At 51.3% G+C, this 20,085-nt stretch overlaps 1 protein-coding gene across 9 annotated transcripts in view; it reads left to right on the plus strand.

Moving 5' to 3' along the window:
• Positions 1-648: 648 nt before the first annotated feature.
• The window catches only part of BCORL1 (BCL6 corepressor like 1), a 62,724-nt gene continuing 43,287 nt past the window's right edge, over positions 649-20,085 (plus strand). The window contains exons 1-3 of one of the 9 annotated variants that reach the window (XM_059157000.1): positions 649-884; positions 2,160-2,239; positions 19,428-19,557. In XM_059157000.1, the coding sequence (XP_059012983.1) occupies positions 19,472-19,557 (86 nt within the window). In that variant the 5' untranslated portion in view covers positions 649-884; positions 2,160-2,239; positions 19,428-19,471. Of the gene's footprint in view, positions 885-1,426; positions 1,604-2,159; positions 2,269-2,658; positions 3,253-3,276; positions 3,382-19,427; positions 19,558-20,085 lie in introns of those variants that run through there. The other 8 variants (XM_059156999.1, XM_059156996.1, XM_059157001.1 and 5 more) reach the window with 8 other exon arrangements.

Consider the following 20,085-nt stretch of genomic DNA (forward strand, 5'->3'; position numbering starts at 1 on the left):
ACTGAGGAGCCCGGGTCGGGGTGGGGGTGGGGGGCGGGGGACGGTGGCGAGCAGAAGCCGAGTTTTACTCCAGCCAGGTTTTCAGCCCCAAGTCGTGCAGGCTTCCCCCTTTACAGACCTTTCATTCCCTCTCCTCCTCCCTCAGGCCTCTCGCTCCAGGAACCCCCCCCCCCCCCCAAAGGTGCCTCCACGCCCAGGCCAGGGGCTGTCCTCTGAGGGCAGCCCAGGGAGTTTGCAGCACGGAAGGTTGCCACGAAGGGTGGGCCACCCGGGAGACGCGAGACGAGGCAGCGAGCCCCGGCATTTTCCCTTCCCCAGCACCTGTCCCACTTCGGCGCCGGGGCTGGGGCTGCGCCCGCGGGCGGCCTCGGGGCCGGAGCGCCAGAGCCCTGCCCCGAGGTCGCCCGGGTTAGGGAAGTGGGGGGCCAAGGAAGGGGCGGGGCGTCCGGCGGGGGCACCCCCCCCGCAGGCAAGACCCCACGCCCCCCCATACTCGGAGACTAAACAGAGATACAGAGTCACACATAAAGCACGAGCGAAAACGCTCGCTCTCCGACCCCGAGCGGCGTTGCTTCCCCCCCCCTTCCTGGAGCCGGGGGCTGGCCGGGGAAGGTGGCTCCGTTCTTCCCCCGTGGCCAGTGCGGGGTCTGCGGCTGCCCGGAGAGGTTCCGGCTTCCCCGGGGCTGGCAGGGGGAGCCCCGAGAACTGCAGGCCCGCCCCCCCCTTCCTCCTCCTCCTTCCCCTCCTCCCCCACGTGTCCTCCCGGAGCCCAGCGGCCTGATCCCAGCACCCCCCGCCACCTCCCTCCTCCTCTCGCTTCGCCCGCTTCCCCGGCGGCGTGGAGAAGAGCAAAGTTGCGACAGCGGCCGGGGGGCTCTGCCCAGGTGAAGGGGGCGCCGTGGGGGGTGGGGGATGGCGCGGCCCTGTGGCGGGGGCGGAGGGAAGATAAAGAAACTTGCTTTCCGCGGCCCCCACCCCGCGCGGGTTCGGATCTTGCGTGGACCGAGCCCTCGTGGCGAGACGCGGCAACGCCGCTGGGACCGAGGCCGGGACCGGGACCCAGACCCAGACCGCGCGCCTGGGCCGGCTCCGCGGGCGCAGGCAGCGGGCCAGGCCGGCACCCAGGCAAGGGCGGGGTGGGTGGCCGCACACCGGACCGAACCGGAGACTCCGGTGGCCTGAGCGCGGGCCGAACCCGGACCGGGCCGAGTTGGGTGGTGAAGTAGGACGTGGATTCGGGGGCGGGGCGCGGCGGGAGGGGGAAACCAGGCCCCGCCGGACTGGCCTGGGCGTGGGGGCGGGGGGCGAGTTCGGGGCACTTGCTGGGCTCGGGACCGAGCGGTAGGGCGGGGCGGCGCTAGGGGCTGGGCCGGACCCGCGGGGAGAGGGCGAAGGGGGGAGCCGGGGGTGGAGTAGGGGCGTGGAGTTGCGAGCGGGGTCTGGCCTCGGCCGGGGGCGAAGGTAGATCGGCGGGGCCGCCAGCGGAGGGAGGGAGGCCCGCGGCAGCGCGGCGGCAGCGAAGGCCAGCTTCCGCGGAGTTTGTGCCCGGGCTTCCCGGGCTCCGGCCGCCTCACGCGCACAAATGGGGCTAGGGGACTGACTGGTAAGCAACTGCGAGTGTTAGACGGTGTTCGGCGGCGATTCCGGGAAAAGCAAGGAAAGACACCGTCTGCAATTATGCCGCACCCCCCACCCACCTCTTAGCATCTGGATTTTGCTCTCAGGGGGCCGCGGACCCTCCCCGCCACAACCCTTTCGCTCTCCTGCACTCCCACCGCCTGCCCCCTTCCTAGGCCATCTGACTCTCCTAGGGGTTTGTGTTTAGGGGTGGACGACGGCCTGGGGGTGGGGGTGGCGATATACTCTCCCTCCCGCGGCAGCAGCCTAGTTCGTATCTTATTCCTACATGTAGCGTCGCTTTGAGTCTTGTGGACATTGGGGTTTAGATAACCTACCCCCATCCCCACCCCCACCAAGCGATTTGATGGCTTTTAAGGAAAGGGAGGAATCCCTGGATTTCCACGCCTAGAACGAGGTTTGAGGATTGAAATTCACCCCCAGCTCACTTCCACTATCAACCCCTCTTTCCTTGTAAGCCATTTCCACGGGGACCCGAACTTCGGGGGGCGGTATTAATTTGCTTCTCTATCTCTACACAGGGTCGTCGTGGCCAAGGACGGCTAGTCTCGGAGGGAAAGTAGCCACCAGTCCAACTCGGGTCGCCCCCACTATTACTTCGGTGAGGGGGGCAACGCTAAGGAGATACTGGTGGGTAGGGAACCAGTATAAAGGAGGGGTCTGGGTGGTCACCCCCGAGGGACTCCGTTTCTTGTAAGGTAGGGAGAAGCGAGCCCAGGCTTCAGGGGAGGGGTTCTGGGGAGGGACATAGGGATTGGTGACGACGGGGGGGGGGCGGGAAGAAGGGGGTAGTCACACCCTGTCAGCACGGGGGTGCGGGGCTTCCCTCAGGCCCCTGGGAGAAGGGGACTTAATGTGTCTGTTCTGTGCTGCCGGGCAGGGGAGATCTGGGGTCTCTGGATTTGCACACTGGATCGGGCACCAGTGGCCTGAGAAAGTCAAGTCGGGGCATATGGTGGAGAGCCTTGGGGGAAAGAGACAGAAACCCCTGGCCTTGGCGCCCTGATCTTTTCTCTTCCTCAACCTTCCCGTTCGAGGGGCATGGAGGGCTGGGGGCGTGGGGCTCTTGCAGCCCCTAGGATTGAGTGCCTCCGCCTCTCCTGGGAGTCTAGCTTTTTGCCCGGCTTGCTGCAGCCACTGCTGCTGCCTCCCTCTCCGGAATCCGCTTGGTCCTCGCAGCGATCCCCTCCTCCTCCCCTCCCCTCCCAGTGTCACCGGGGCTGCTTGGCTCTGCCCCCTTCGCCGCCGCTTGCTCCCTGCTTTCGTCCCTCCCTCTCTTGCTCGCTCCCTCCCTTCGCCTCCACCTCCCCATTCCTCCCCCCCAGCAGGTGGCATTCTGGGAGTTGTAGTCCCGTGGAGCGGCGGCTGGCGCCGCCCGCGAACCCCGCCGGACTCCACTTCCCGTCGAGCCCTGCGACCGGCACCCACTCCACCAGGCTTCGCTCGCACACACAGACACACACACACACACACCGCTCTCCCCCTCACTCTTTCGCTTGCCGCGGCTGCTGCCAGTGTGTGGCTCTGTCTCTCCTCCGCTTTGCCGAGCCCTCCCTTCTTCCTCTCAGTTCCTAGAGTCCGACCGCCGCCGCCGCCGAGAGAGAGGAGAAGGAGGTCGGTGGCGATAAGGGGCGGAGGGGGGGCATCAGATCGGGGCAGTATTAGGCGGGTGGCGGTTCAGAGTGGGTAAGAGGGAGCCCGGGTGGCGGCCTGAGCCTCCCCGCGGAGCCGACCCGGGAACAGGTGCGTCTTTTTTTTCTCTCCCCCAACCCCTCCACCCCTTTTGACTCCCCGGCTTTCTCGTATCCCCCCACCCGCTTCTTTCTATCTTAAGCCTTTTCCCAACCCTGTCCGTTCTTCGCCCCGCGGCCGCTGTGTTTGCCCCCCGGGGGCGCCGTCCTCTTCGTGTCCCCGGACGTAGCGCTCCCTGGAGCTCGCTCTGTCCTCGCCCCTCCCTTCGGGACAGCTCCCCTCCACTTCCCACCTTCGTACCCCATCCCTGCCCTATCCTACCCCCTCCTCACCCCCTTCTCCCTTAGCCAGGTGAGACTTGTTCTCCACGATTTGAGTCTTCTTCCTGGCTGGGCGGGGGTCTCCATGGAAACGGGGGTCTGGTTGATCCTGGGGGGGGGACCACTGGAATTACCCCACTCCTCAGAAAGGGAGGTGGAGGCTATGGTCTTGTTAACTACCTAGCCCTAACACCCCCCCCCCCCCCCCATGCAAGGATCCAGTGATCCGAAGGGAGGCTGGCCAGGAGGGCAGGGCGAGAAAGGGCTTGTTTTTTGGCGGGGGGGGGGGTGGTGGTGGTGGTGGCTGTCCGTGATGAAGTCTTGAAGAGACCTGGAGAAAATACCCTCCAACCTCAGAGGGGAGGTGCGACGGTTTCTCCTCAGGGCTGCTTTCTCCCCGGTGTTGGGGTGAGGGAACCGTAGGGTAAGGGGTACCCCTAGGTGGCGGCGGGGCCTGGGTTCGGGAGTGGGAGTGCTGTGATGGGGGCAGGGGCAATTATCCGAGTCCCTGGAAAAAAGGCGGGGGATGACTTCGGAGCGCCCTGGCTCCGCTGCCCTCGCTCTAGGGGCGGGGGCCGCCGGGCCGGGCGCGGCGGGGAGGGGGCTTAAATTGAAGGAGGATGAGATGGGGGCAATTCATACTAGCCCCAGCAAGCCAGGGGGAGATCCGGCGTGCAAGCTCTCCACCCGCTCCGCGCCAGGCCTGGAGGCAAGGGGTCTGAGAGCGAAGCCGAGAGGTGGAAGGAGGGAGGCTCCGGTTACGGGGCCGGGTTTCGGAATCAGGGGCAATCCCCCAGCCCTTGAAGGAGGGAGAGGGATGGCTGCGAACCCTAGGGCTCCCCCACCCCGGGTCCTAAGGGGCGTGAGGAACAGACAGCAGGCCCAGCGGAGCTGGATTCGAGCGGATCGCGGCTGGGGAGTGGGGGGGCTTAGTGGTGGGCTTCGGGGGGAGCAGTCCGGCGGCGGGGCGGGCGGGCGGGGCGTGGGGCTCCGGCGGGCGGCGGGGCGGGGCTGGGGCGGCGCTGCTGCCGCCGCCGCCGCTGCTGCTCCTGCTGGGGCCGCCGCAGCCGTTGCTGCCGCCGCCGCCGCCGCCGCTTCTGGGCGGGGAACGGAGGCCAAAGGGAGTCCCGTGCCGGGGCAGAGGGCGCAGGCGGTGCGTGGTGGGGAGGGGGCCGTCCTGGGGGCGGGGGCAGGCGGGGGGTGGAGCCCCCGACGGGGGGCGGTACGAGCCCGGACGACGACGACGAAGAGCCCCGGGGGCCGGGTGCATGGAGGACGAGGTGCTGGGAGAAGGAAGGGGGGGTGGGTCCCGCGACGGGCCTCGTGGGCTTGGCTCCTCGAGGTTCTGCTTCGAGACAGAGCCCTGCAGGGGCGCCCAGAGGCCCGGGAAGGGACAGGGAGGTGAATTGGACGGTGGAGGGGGCCCTTCTCGCCGGGGTCCCGCCGAAGGGAAGGCTGGGCCGAGGGACGTCCGGGGTAGGGCTGGGAGGAGCCGACCGCACCTCGGCTGGGGATTTCGTGTTATGGAGGGACGCGAGATTGTTGTAGGGAAAGATGTGGTCGAGGGGAAAGGCTAGAGGGAAGCACACTGCAAACCCGGGAGGCCAACAGCCCAGGCCAGTGGAGGTGCCCTTCTATTTCGCCCGCACCTTCCCCCTCCCCCAGTGCAAGCACTATGTTTTTGTTTTATTGTTTTGAAATTTTCAGTGTTGGCTGTAGGAAGCTGTCGATGTGGTGATACTTATTCATTCTTCATGTCTCCTAGAGTAGACAGTAAGGACAGGCGTCGCTTGGCCAGGACTCGTCTAGCCCAGGGTTTAGGGGCTCTTTACGTGAAAGTGGGAAGGGGGCCTGCTAACTTTGAGCGACAGCTGAATACTCTCAAGGCAGTTTGGAGGTCGTCCCCATAGCACAGAGGGGGAGTATAACTGCAAAAATCTTTGGTGAGACTTCTGTGGGTATAGTTGTAGGTTAGTGTTATTCTGGTTGGCCGCATGGCTTTTTCAATTTAGAAGGCTGTTGGAAGTGGATTAGGTTTATAATAAAGTCGCAAGGTTGGAAGGGACTTTAAAGGTCATCTTGTTCTCTGTTTACCTGACCTGTCCTTGAATGTTGGGATAGTGGAAGCTTTATTTTGGGGGAGAGGGAGCAGGGTTTAGGGGTACTTAAATTAGACGGCAATGTCACCATGTGGTACTGAAGAGGACAGCATGTAAGAAAGAAATTTGGAGGATTCCACTGGGGATTAGATGGGATAACCCAATCCCCCAAATCACCCAGAGCCTCCAAATAGAAGCAAAAGTTTGGGGGAGGAACCTGTAAAATTTTGATGGAGAGGCAAAGTTAGTAAGAAGGACTGGGGCAGCTAGGGGGAGCAGGGGACTTGGTGACTCAAGTTAAGAGAATCTGAAGGTTGATAGAGTTTAGGAGGGACATGGTCGTTTTGAGTAAGCCATGTGGCTATTGATAGGCAGACTCCTCTTTTGATAAGGCAACTGGGCAGCAGCCTTTGGGATAGTTGGGGAGGACAAGGGGCCCAGGCCATCAGGTACAGAGCCTTACTCAAACTGACTTTAAGAGGGCTGACCCTGTTACCAGCTACACAGCAAGGGTAGGGTTCTTTTTGTTCTGGCTCTTGAGAGTCATTGATGTGACTCTCATGAAGGGGTTAAGGAGGACTGTTTCTTTAGAATAGGCCATAAAGAAAAGACAGCAAATTATTGGGATAGGGCAGGAGGAAAGCTAAGTCCCTGGCAAGTTCTTTTGTTGGAGTCTGGATTGGGCAGAGTGCAGGGGAGTTCCAGAGGAAATGGTGGCAGCACCAAGGGCGCTCAAAGATCTGGCTGTTTTGATTACCCAGAGCTGGTAGAGCATAGACTCCCAGTGGCCTAGACTTTTTTTTTTTTTGGTGGGGGAAGCAAAGGGGTTTCTTCCAGGGGTCTGTTTGCTTTATTCATGCTGTAGTTAACTACATATGAAAAAAGTGTTTGGTACAGGTGGCAGAGAATCTCACATGATGAGTCTGGATTATGGGTTTCAGAGAGGGGCTTCATTTAGGAGAACAGAATTATGGGAGAAAAGGACTTGAATACTAGAAAGAAGGAAGGCCAAAATAAAAGTCAGGAAGAGGGTCGTTTAGGCAGTGAATGGGGAAGAAAAGTGATCATCACTGGTTACACGTCAGGGCCCACTAAGGAAAAAGTGGAACCCTGAAATTTCCAGGCTAAGTTTTTCCGAAGTCAACTTTGAAGAACCTTTAAGGCTCTTTACACTTTCATGCTAGAATCATTATGGTTGGTGTGAGAGAGAGGACTATCTTGGGTAAAAACAGGGTTGTAGAGAAACGGGCATGTAGGAAGGAATATACATATATATACTTATAGGGAAATAGAGAATTTAGAGATAGTATATAGACTAAAAAATGCAGAATGTGAAAGAGGCGGAATAAGGAACCAAAGGGAGAAGGTGTTTACTCACATGTCATGTGGAGTAAGTGTCAGGGAAGGTAAAAAGTTACCTTTGATAGCTGTTGTCCTGGGAGGGCCCAAGCAGCAGAGGTTGCTGAGATCCAGGGCTTACAAGTCCAAGCATTAGTTAGAAAATTCAGACGAAAATAAGCATACTGGATGGGGGAAGCAATTCACCGATGTAAGTAGAATGGCTTTGAAAGAAGTTGAAAGTAGGAATACACCAGTTTTTCCAGTCTGCAAGTGGAAGGAATCCTAGATATAGGGAGGTGAATTATAGAAATTCCAGAGTGAAACAGGAGAAAAAAACAGTGGCCTTAGAGCCTTGGGCCAGAATTGGAGGGTGGGGTGGGCGCATGGAGGAGAGGCGCTAATCAGGGGTTGGGCATCTGGACTGGTTCATTGATTCTAGGCTGAGCTAAATTTGAGATGGAATAGAATGGCCGCAGTGGGGTAGGGAGCTGTTTTCCAGCATCAGCCAGCATCTGGGATGGAGAGAGGAGTAGTTCATGGTTAAGCTGGGTGGGAAAATGAATACTAACTAGAGTGGAACGGAGAGCCCTGGGGAAAGTGGGCATTGTTGGGATAAAGCAGATGGCAAAGGGGACAAGCCACTTATGATTACATAAGGGGGGGGGAGGAAGACCCTAGACCTTTGAGTTTTAGAAGGAAAGGAAGTTTCTTAATGCTGGAGTTCCAGTTAGGTATGAGTCTATGCTTGCCAGAGGGTTTAGCGCCAGAATGGCCGAAGAGGGAGGTAACCGGTAATCTGCCTTTCAGCCACTAGGATGCTAGTACAGTATTTTACATAATCTCACATACTAACTAGGCTTTCTTAATGCCAGTGTTTGAATGGTTATCCTTAAAGTAATGTAGAAACTGTTCTCTTTCTAAATCGTACCCTTTCCTACTGTTCATAACTTGAAAGCAGTCTTTCATGATGAAAACTTTCTTTGGTGAACTGAAGTTGAATTCTGGTCAAGAGTAAAATTTAACTCTGCTTCTATCCCCATAATTCCAATATGCTGTTCTGTTTCCCTTTTCTTTTTGAAGCTGAAGCCACCCTTTCCCCCCAAAAAAACATTAAAAAATGGGTAACTGTTTAAAAAGTGGCTGCAGGCTGCATGCCAAGGTCATATTTTCCCTGGTCAGTGAATTGTGATGAATTTGAAGAGCGATGATTTATTATTTGTAAGATGTGGTAATTTTCAGATTTATTCTTTGAGAGTATGTGAGGCAGGATATGTCTTCATTTGGATTTTAAGATCTTAAGTTAAGCGTCCGTGAAAAATTGAGAGTACTGAGGGGCAGCAGAGCTTTGTGTTTCAGGCTTCTTTACTGATTTTCAGCTAAGAAACAAAATTTGGTTCCCTCATTGCTAAGGTATGCCTAGAAATCTTAGTGTTGGTGCCGTGTAAGGGTACAGTCAAGTTGTGTTACAATTTTGGTGTCCGGGGACAAGGAAAACAAGCCGACTTCCATTTCTCCAAGTTCTGTGGACTGTAGAGAAGTTTATTGTATGTGACGCTGATCCCCGGGACGAGTCCGTGCACTCTCCACCAGGATCCATGAGGCGCTGAGGTGTCTTGTGATGATGAAGCTTTACTCAGTTTAAGTTGGTCGCACCTTGTAGATGTTAGTATCTTGCAATGGTTCTGAAACTTTTGCATGTCTCAGAATTACCTGGAGGGCTTTGGAGACATACTGCCTTAAGTCAGAGTCCTTGCTTTTCTACTTCCTAGCTGCGTCACAGGAAGCAACCCACTCGACTCTCTTGAACCTCAGCTTTCTCATCTCTAAAATGGGGATGAAAACCCCAGTCTCCCAGGACTATGAAGATTACACAGGATAATAGCTATGTGGCAGACCAGGTCTATAGCAGGAGCCCAATAAATGACATCTGTTACTATATTATAATCTAGTTTTTCTTATTCCATTGAGTCCTGTGACCTTTGATATTACTCTGTGGTAAACACGGTGGCAGAACTAAAACTATCAATGGCTCCTGAGCACTCCCTGTGTATCTTGATTCTCTGTGCTCTTTCTCCATATTCCTGTTGTATTAGTACACATTTAGCATTTACAGTGTGGTAGGAAGAAATAGCTTGGCTCATCACTCCATTATTGCATCCACCTTTGAGGTGGAAGTGGCAGCTTCTTTAACAGCTGTGCTATAACACTGCTCAGTAGTTTAGGGCAGGAACTGAAGACTGTGTATCCAGTTGAAACTTCAGGGGACATTTTGGGCCATGCTTAAAAAATGACCCAAGCCTAGTTTACTGGGGTGACATTTTAAAAAACCATTGCTTTCTGAAAAGGGCTGCTGTAGTTAATTACAACTGGTTGGGCTTTCCAGATGTCTCTGACATCTGGAAGTTCTACGAAGGGTGGTAGATAGAGTCTGAGTCTTGTATGGCTCTATGACAAGGATGTTCATCAGCGACTGGATGGGAGAAAACACGTTTTGAATAGCTCAGGTATCCTCAAACCAAACTTCTGAACACTGAAAAAAAGATGGGCTGTAAAATAGAGACTCTTTCTGCAGCCAGAGTGGACTTTGGTGCCAACAGGCAGCTGTGCCAATACAGGGAGAGAGCGGTAGCAGGCCAATTTAAAACAGCAGATCAGTTAACAAATTAATAATTTCATTTTGGCTTGGAAATGCGTTATTATTCTCTACCTGCCCCCCTACCCAGCAGATTCACCTTCTGATTTATATTCTGCTTAGGGAGACATTAAAATGAATCGTCCCTGAGTACACATCTACCGTAAGTGGGCAGAAGGCAGTCCATAAGTTGGCCGGGTTTAAAAATTAGCTGTGGCTAAACCATGCTCGGATAATTGGAAGTTGACTTTGTTGTTTTGCCCAGGCCCAGTTTTATTTCTATGGTTGTCTTTGTTGTGGAAGCAAGGAAAAGAAAGAAGAGGAAGTTTAGGAGAGAGCAAGGAAAGTAAAAGGCATCCACAGACAGGGCTTCTTACGTGGGATTCTTGGTTTCCATATGACCTAGCGAGAATTTTCAGTTTTTCCCAGTAGTTCAGCAAGTATTTACTGCACACAAATTGCATTACTTGTATCATGCTAGACAGTATTGGGAGTGGCTATTAAAAGAAGCAGAAAATACTCTTTCTGACCTTGGGGAACGTATAGACAGGTAGGGAGATTGAGTCAGTACTAGGAGTTTGAAATTCTGTGAGGCAACACATTATATATATATATATATATATATATATATATATATATATATATAAAATATATATTATATGTACACTATGATGAGTATGTGTGTGTGTGTATGCGTGTGTATATACTATGGATGTATATGTATATATTTATATATATATGAGTAATTTATACAAAGTGAGTTGAGCCTGTAGTCTGGAGAGTGGAAAAAAAAAAAGTCTGATAATGGCCTTTCCAAATATTTGTGTGAGAGGTCCAGGAGGAAAAAAAAAAAAAAAAAAAGGTAAAAGTTCGGTGAGGAGGAATCCTTTTTAGATGAAAAAATCCTTATCACGAATGCCGTGTACTGAAATGGAGACGCCTGAGGGCCACTGCCACAGTGCATGGCATGGAAGACACACAAGCATCACAAAAGGGATTCAGGTCTCAGATTGCAATGATTCAACTTTGGAGTGTGAAAGACACACCCGATATTCACATGGTTCTGCTGAAGACCAAGACTGAGGAAAGCCAACTCTTAGTTTTGATCTAGGAGAAATGAGAAGCACTAAAAAGCAAACCAAAAATGACCCTGGTAACTTAGCATGGCATTTTGAGGTGACTTCGCATTTGGCAAGGACTGATTAATTTCATGGTGATTGCTTAGGTTTTCTAGATATTTATGATATCTAGAAATTGTATAAAATCTTATGGCTAGATCCTAGGTCTAGCATAAAGCTATGATGAGATGTTTTCCTTAAATGCAGTAAAATTACTTCCTTACAGCAGGAGATGGAAGTAGTACTTGAATAATAGGGAAAATGTATGGCAGTGGGTAGAAAAGCTAAACTGGTTGTATGAAAATGTGAGTGAGATTGAAACTTCTGCTTTTTGCCTCCTTCATGGTTGGAATTGATTATCTTTGTTCCTTTTATGGCTTTTGTGCTCTTCTCAATTTTATTTTATTTTATTTTTTAAGTAAGCTGTATGCCCAACATGGGATTTGAACTTATGACCCCAAGTCCAGTTTAAGGAGGTCTCTCTGACTGAGACAGCCAGGCCCTTCCTATTCTCAACTTTAAGTAAGGACTCATTGATGCCCGTTTTGCAGATGACATAGTAAATGGACGTAATGAGGTACCTGAGATGGCTGGCAAACCCAGTCTCCCCACCCCCAACACACACAACAAGTTTAGGCTGTGGATAGTAGACTATATCACTCTTCAAGGGTGTTGCTACTGTGTGACTAGACAGGTTTTGATTTTGGCAGTTTTTAAGCATCAGATTTTCTCAGAATGAGTAGGGATCCAGCAATAGTGAGGAGATTGAGAAAGGGTATGGTTTGGATTAGAAAGGACTGGGGTGGTCATAGTGAAGAGCTAGCTCCAGGGAGATCGCAAGCCCTGGCCACTCTGTTGAGATGAACATCTAGCCTCCCAAGGTGACTACTTTGGAGGTAACTTCATTCATTTGAATGAGTAAGCTCTCATGTGTTTAACAGATAGTTAAAATTCTTTTGTATCCAGTCTCATAAATGTTTATAGGCCAGGTTTTTAAACATGGAGATACCCAGGAGTCTATGAAGGTGTCCACACTAGAGCCATGTGTGGGTAACTACTTAGTCTTCTCGGTAAACAGAGGAATTAAATGTATCTGGGAAGAGGATGTAGTGTCTCCGATAAGACTTATCCCTTGGGGTAGAACCAAAAGAAATATTTGGGTAGAAGAAACTCCAGGGGAACTAGAAAGTGCTACAGTAGATTAGTCAGGCAGAAGGCTGGGATGAACAGTGCAGAGGGCCCCTTCCTCCTTTCAGTTGCCCAGCAGATTATTTCCAGTTGATTGTGTGTGTGTGCGCGCGCGCGCGCTCGCGCGTGCGTGCGTGCATGTGGTGGTGTATAGTGGTAAAGGAACCCTTTTGCATGAAGGGGGGTAAAGTGAAGTGATTGGGGCATGGATAGGGACACCTGAGTTTCAGGGACTGACACTGGTTAATGGCAGGGGAAGGCGAAGGGATGAGGATATTAGGAAGCCTGCGGAGAATATTAGAGTACCTTTATATGGGAAATCGTTAAATTAGGATAATTTACACTGGGAGAACTTCCTCACTAGTGGTTGAGGTTTGGTATATATGATTAAGTAGGGAAAACAGGACCATCAGCCTCCTGTCGAGTATACAGGGAAGAAGGCAGAGCGGCAGGGAGGGTAAGGTCTGTGGTCAAGGTTCCATATCTAAAGCCAGGTAAAGTCTTCCTTGTTGGGTACATGTACACTTTCCTATTGAAAACAACTGATGTTGAGACATTTTGACCTCCCTCTAAAGGCACTTCAGTGACTAGGTGGAAGTCCTGGCCTCTTCCTTTCAGCCTCAGGATTTAAATGTCAGTGGCCTCTTGGATCCCCTTGGGGGTGTCTTAAATGCTGCTTTTACCAAAGTGGGGTAATGGGCTGGCCTCTCCTTTGATTCTATGTTTGAATGTGAATGTCTCTGTCTTATGGGAGCTTTACCCAGAGCGCTGGATTTCTGTTGGAGCAATAGGTCCCAAAGTTGGTTTTCTTTACACATTAGTCATCACTGACCCAACCCTCCTTCTTAAACTGTCTACTAGCCACGCCTATTCTCTTGAGGACAGATTCAGGGCCAGGCTTCAAGAAGAATATTTTCCGGCTCTTTCATTTTTTAAAGTCATAATTGCTTCCAGGTCACCAGACAATGTGAACCAAAAGAAGCCTGGGGGAGTACTACCAGATTTAGTTTAACTGAGACCTTCTTAATCTTGAATTTCTAATTTATTGGCTGGATAGTAAGAGTCCAACCATGAATAAAGGGACAGGTTTCATGCTACGCTTAAAGGGCCTAGTTGTATTCCATATGTTGCCAGTGCCTGTTGTTCTGCATGTAGGGGGTCTTTGGTCCCAGTGGAAGCTACGTGATTCTGGGGAACCCATTCACAGGATAAACACCCTGGCCAGCCATGTTCAAGATTAACGTTCTACCAAGGCAAAGACATTTTGTCAGATAGGTGCTGTATTATCTCCTTTTGTGTCCTTCCCTTCCTCATACGCATGACGACCATACTTTTGCTTGTAGTTGTTGTGAAATCTGCTTGTTTTGGCATCTTCATTTCAAAACAAAACAAAAACTGTCTACCCAATCGGTAAAATCTCCTTTGAGCTTTTAGTGCTGCCCATCCCTTATTATCAGCTCCCCCTAACCCTGACTTGGATTATAATTTGATGTTCTTCCCCTTTTGATAACATATTCTCTCAAAACTTTTCTGAAATGTCTGTACTCAGTGCTTCCCCACAGTGTTTCAGTTTGGCCCACGATGGTGAAATATTTCAGGTTCCCCTATTTCGTTTTTTCTCTTTTGGTTGTTATATTCTGTGGGCTTCTCTTTTATGCCTTTCACACCTGCCCTTGACTTCTAGAAGTTGTTTTTTCTTTTGGATTTTTGGGGGGAAAGATCTCTGCTTCATTATGGTTTGTCTTCTGCTATCTGCTCACCCTCAGCTTAACTGCTCTTTTCACCATTTTAAAGTTATTGCTCTCCTGTTAGTCCATTTCTTGTTGGTTTCCCCTGGTTTGTAGTGTGCTCATTATATCTGCGTGCCTGCTCTCTGCTTGCTGGATTCATCCCCTCGGATCTTGGTCAGTCCCTCTACTTAAGTGTGTGTACATGTGCCTGCTAAATTGAAGCGTTGTATTTCTTTATTTTTTGCAGCCTATGCTGATCACCGCACTGGGCTGGTGGAGCATGTGCTCTCCTTTGTTCTCACTGAGTTGGACGTGTCTTTCAAGTTTTTCCCCCCAAAGTGGGGATAGCTCACAGTGGTCCCGCTGCCTTCCAGGCAGTGACCAGTATTTGATTCTGGGGCCATGCAGCTGTTCGTTTCTTAACAATTACATGGTTGTGATATCTGGGAAAATCCTTTGAGGTATTTCGTATGCTTGTGCCCATGTTTCCTGGGTCACTCGGGATTACCAGGTTTCTTCGAAGTTCCTTTTAGGAACTTTGCCGTCAGCCTTTGATGTGATGGTTCCCATCAGAGAGAGCAAGAGAGAGACTAAGAAAGCACACCACACGTGAGTGCAGGCTCTGTGAGCAGAAGCAAGTCGGCACATGAGAACGTGCACACCAGCGGAGCCTACGGAGTGTGGTGTGTCTGGAAGGTTTTCCTTTCTGCTCACCTCTCCTGAGAAGGAGCGTACAATGGAGTGGTTGTTAATTTGATTGGATGTGATGGTGAGGAAACACAACACTAGGCCTCTTGGACCAGAATCTCCAGGGCTGGGACTTAGGAATCTGTGTCTTGAACAAGCTCGTTGGTGATCCTGGTTTGGGAGACATTGGTGTACATTGGCCATCTTGACTCCTCCTGTCCTGGTTGGACACTGACACCATCAGTGACTCTTTGGAAGTTCCCTTTGCTTGCTCTCTGGCTCAAGAAGACCAGTCTTGCCTTCCTGTGTAGACCACTTAGCTCAGGGTGCTCTTATCTGTGATATCTACCTCTCCTCTTCCCTCCTCTGCAAAGGCTACTGTTAATAGCAGCAGTGGGCTTTCCATAGGAAGAGGGGCTGCTCTGAGAAATTCCTAATGGAAGAGTGGGAAGCCAAGGTGAAGCAAATATTCTATCTTCAGGATCTTACGAAAGTGGGGGTGCCTCCAGGTGGTCCTAAAATGTGTGGTATTGTCTGGTAATTATTTTGGTTTTTACTTGGTTTTCTTTTTATTGTTGTTGTTATTGTGTTTTGGAGGGGGGGGGTAGCTTCTAAAAACTCCTTTATCTAGGTGGTGATATTTTCTATGTTCTGTTTTCAGATGCCAGGATTCATTTCCCCCCACCTCTGATTTCTGTCCAAGGACCTACAAACAACTAATCCCCTCTAAATAGAACAAAAATCAGCCCAAGAGCGAAAAACCGATGGTTACTGATTTATATCTGCTGCCTACAAGTATTCAGATAGGCACTAAAACTTAAACTTTGTGTTAAAATTCATCTTATGCAAGTATGACCCCCTTCATGCTTGACTCTTCCAGTGCTTCATACAGAGAAAATAGTTTTTTAAAAGTACCTGGTGTATTGGTCAACAGGCTGAGCTGGTGTTGTGTTGTGTTGTGTTGTGTGTTTTTAAGTAGGCTTCATGCTTGTGGAGCCCAGTGAAGGCTTGAACTCATGACTATATGATCAAGACCTGAACTGAGATCAAGAATCTGACATTTAACCAACTGAGCCACCCAGGTGCCCCTGAGCTGTTGTTTCTTGAACGGGGATATTCCAGGATATTCTAAGAAAAAGTCAAAACTTGAGGATGTTTGAGGATGGGATCCTGGTGAACTGACTGGAAGCAGACAGTCAGCCCATTTGTCTTACTCCTTGCTGAAATTTTTCTAAAAATTTGTATTAACCCACATAACTGTTTTAGGAATGTTAAGGATAATTTTCAGAAAAAGGTAAGATCATGAGTCTCATGCAGTTATAAAAATGAACATGCGTTTAAAGATTTTATTTTACTCGTTAATCACAAGGGAACCAGACAGATGTTAGAGCCGGTTCAAAGAAAAAGTCCAAAAGCACAAATTTATATGGAGTAAAGGAATTGAATTGCAAATGGAGGCAAAACTGGTGCCCCCCCCCCCCCCCCCCCCGCAGTGGGGAGGGAAGTCAATCCGAATTCTATGGGACAACACAGAGTTTGCATATCCATCAGTTACCTGCAATTTACAGAGGTGCAAACTAGCTCAGAGACAATGAGAGATACTGGAATGGGGCAGCTATGCAGGGTGTGCTGTGGGCAATGCGTGGTGCTTTTAGGAAAAGTACAGCATTCTCTTCTGTAGTAACTAAGCCTGGTGGACCCTTCTGGGGGGGGGTGGTTGATTTTGCTTCTTGTAATTTCTCAGGGTCATCACCTCAATTTCTCATCCAGCGTTCAGTTCCATATAACACTCATTTACTGAGTACTTACCATCTGTAAGACATTGTGGAGGAACCAGAGACAGAAAAGATAGTTTCTTACCTTAAGTAGCTTGACTGGCCAGGGAGACAGACATGCCACATCCCCAGCTAGCCACACTGCAGGGAAGATAAGCGCCCGTGGGAGAGGTAAGGATGAAATGTTTGAGGAGAAGAAAGAGTCGAGGAGAGGGAAGAGTTAACCGATCAGGGGCTGAGGCTGGGGAGATGACATGATGACATTTAAGCCAGACTTTGAGGGGTGACAGAGAAAGGAGAAGAGGCACAGGAGAGGCCATTTCAGCGTTAGGAAACAGCAAAGTCCTAAAACTGGATGATCTGCTCAGGGAAGGGTCAGGAGCCGGGATGGCAGAGGCCACAGGGAAATAGCAGGATGTGGCCAAAGAGGAGGCCAGAGGAGGTCTGAGGCCAGGTCAGGGAGGGCCCGGAAGGCTGTGCTAAGAAATTTGGGCTTGATTCTGAAGACAGGAAAGCTACTGAAAGCTTGTGAGGAGGGAGGGGGCTGCTGGGATCGAATTGGTGCTTTAGAAGATGAATTGATTATAAAATCAAGAGACTGGAGGCAGAGGGACCAGTTAAGAGGCTGTTGTAATATTCTGGGGGAGAGATGATGAGGGCCTGCATCGGGGTGGTGGCAGGAAGGGCAGAAGGCGAGGACGGAGCTGGCATTATTAAGGCTCGACTCCTGATTGGCTGTGGGCGGAGATGGTGGGGGAGAGGAGTTGAAGACGACTTTGCTGCTGAAATGTCCAGGCTGGGGGACAGTGGTGCCATTAACTAAGATAGGAAACATGCTGGGGGTGGGGAGTGGGGAGCAGGTTTATGGGAACAGATAATGAGTTCGGTTTGAGACACATTGAGTTTGAGGGGCTCGGTGGATGTCCAATTAACAGCGAGTCGCTGGCAGCTAGAAATTCTGGTCTGGGTCTAAGGAGAGAGGTCAGGGCTAGAGATATAGATTTGGGAGTCTTTGGTGCAGGAAGGGGAGAGTTGCAACTGGGGGAGCTCCGGAGCTGGGAAGCAGGAGGGGCAGGATTCACACGCCGCCCCCCCCACCCCCACAGGTGAGAGAGGCCGGGTTGGGGAGAGCCGAAGAGAGCCAGACTGAGCTAGCGAGAAAGACAGAGACCGAGGAGGGCAAGAGAGACAGAGGGAGACGGAAAGACCAGAGACGGAGAGGGAAGGCTGAGTGGAGGGGAAGGAGAAACAAGGGGAAGGCCGAAGGGAAGGTGGGGAGGTGAGGGGAGAGAGAAGGGAGGTGAGGGGAGAGGGAAGCGAGAAACCAAGGGTGAGGAGAGAAAGGGGGAAGGAACCAGGGCAAGAACGGTGGGAAGGGCAGGAAGGTGGAGGGGCGCAGGCGGGGCCGAGGGAGAAGGGAGACACGCAGGAGGGTTACAGAGGGAAGAGGGAGGTGAAGAGGAGTGGCAGAGGGGAATAGGAAAGGGGAATTGAGAGAGAAGGTGAAACGGAAAGAGAGCCAGAGAGAGATGGGGCAGGGAGGCAAAAAGGCGAGGTGAAGAGATGGGGGCTGGCAGAGGTGAGGCGAGACAAAGCAAGACCAGGGCTAGGATTCTGGGGTGGGTGGAGAGAGAGTCGGCCCTGGACACCCTGGCTCAGGAAAGCCAAGAGCGGCCAAGTACAGCGAAAGGCAAGGGCAGCAGTAACCTGTGCTGCAGAGAGAGGGAGGTAGGCGAGGACCAGGACGAGAATGGGGGCTGCTGCCCTAGTACGGCTTCCCTCCTTTTCTGGGAGCCTCTGCACCAGCCACCTGGCCTCCTGGCTCTTTCTCAATCTTAGCTTGCAGCCTCCTGGCCTGGGACCTTTGCACAGATTGTTTCCTCTGCCGGGAATGCTCTTCCCCCAGATACACACATGGCTCACCCCTTCGCTTCTTTCAGGTTGTTTAAATGTCTCCTTCCCAGCAAGGCCTGTGATAAACACCCTCTTTGAAAACCGTAGCCCATTCTGCATCCCCCTCCCAACCCCAACCATCGCTCTGCCCGTTAGCCTTGTGTTCTACCACCTTCTAACATCCTGCAGCAGGAGGCGTGGGTATTGTCCGTCTCATCCCACCAGAGTATAAGTTCCGTGAAGGCAGGGATTTGGGGTCTTTTTTGGTAGTTTTTGAATCCCCAGTACCTGAGACCATGCTGGCACGTAGCAGGAACCCAATAAATATTTGTTGGACGAGTAAGTGCTCTTCTGTTGAATATGGACAGTCTCTGAAAGTTATATAAAGAATAAGCAAAACAAACCCCTGGTGTGACTCTATTGTACTGATTTACTTCGTGGGAAAGTGGAGAACAGTAGAAAATTCTGATCACTGGAGGGTTCTGTTCAGCTGAGCTTCGACAGAGAAGACTTTTAGCTAACTTGGGAGCTTGAGGGTCTCTTTTCTTGATGCCTCATTTTCTCTAGAATTGGCTGTGCGGTGGTTGTCAATGGCGACAGCTGGACATTAGCTGCCGAAGGGGGTGGTAGGTCATGGGGATGACTAGGCTGATAGAAAGGGACACGGACAGAAATGTGTGGTCTGTGATGGAACATTGTTTTTTGTTTGTTTGCTTGTTTGTGGTCCGAGTACAAGGAGTATTGCATTTGATTTCAAGGGAGCTTTAAACCAGCTTAAATATGTGTGTTATATCTCTGTAACTCCCAAGTCGAAATCAGAATAGAGCATTTTTGAAGGGCTTTTAAAGAAAATGTGTGCTTCCTCTGGAGAACTTAAATTGGTGCGTCACTCAAATACTTCAGTACCCATGGATTAGAGAGTTGACGAGCAAAAGATCCCCAGTAGTCTTTCAACGCATTGTTCATATATGGGAACAACCCTCTAATTGTAGTTGGTTAGGCTAAATGTGTGTGGAAAAATATACTGTCATCTCGTTTGTCTGGAACCGATTGAATTTCCTCGAACACTCAAGCATCTCTGTGTAGGTGATTAACAGCATCCTTGTCTCCGTCTTGAAACCTATGGAGTCCTGGAAAGCCGGTGCCCTCATCCCTGTTTGGACCTTAATTTTCCATAGCAGGCTGGCTTGCAGGAGAGACGGCTTTACTGTGTTGGTACTATAATTGCCTTTGCTTGAATGTTTCCCTGTTAAAGGTGGTTCAAGCAGCCGTCCCTGTTCGGAGTTCTGATTGTTTGGAGTTCTTTTTCCTCAGGGGGAGCGGCCACAGCAGGTCCTATCTGGTGGTGAGTGGCTGTCATGATCTCGACAGCACCGCTCTACAGCGGCGTGCACAACTGGACCAGTTCTGACCGGATTCGCATGTGTGGCATCAACGAGGAGAGGTGAGGAGGCTGGGAAGGTGGCCGTGGCCGGCCCCCAGGGAGTGGTCCCCGCTCATCAGAGGGACAGCTGCGGCAGGGCTCTGGGAGGGACCCTGGGTAAGAGGCTTCGGTGATTTGTAATTTTCCTGGGATGGGGTGGAGCCAGGGGCGTGGGAGTGGCCTGTCCTCCCACGCTGACCCCGTTCGGATGAAGGTGAGGAGGCCAGCAGATGACCTTTTGCCAACTAACATTTGTCTACTCATTAAGAACTGTCAGCCTGGAGTAAGGGGAAGCTCAGGCAATTGCAGTTTTTATTTGCTGCATCCATGTTCGGTGCTCAAGGATACGCACAAGATATTTTTGGTCCTTGATCTAAGCCTGGAAGAAAGGCAGTTTTATTATTCAGCTGTATACTGGGAACTGTTAGTGGGTATTCTGGTGATCAGCGCTTTCCTGCCTCACGAGGCTAATGACGATTCTTAGCCGATCCTTATGAAGTGTCTCGGGCAGATCTGACTGCGTACTGTAGTTGTCATACGGAACTAAGA

This window comes from Mustela lutreola, chromosome X (assembly GCF_030435805.1).
Source record: "Mustela lutreola isolate mMusLut2 chromosome X, mMusLut2.pri, whole genome shotgun sequence".
Lineage (NCBI taxonomy): Eukaryota > Metazoa > Chordata > Mammalia > Carnivora > Mustelidae > Mustela > Mustela lutreola.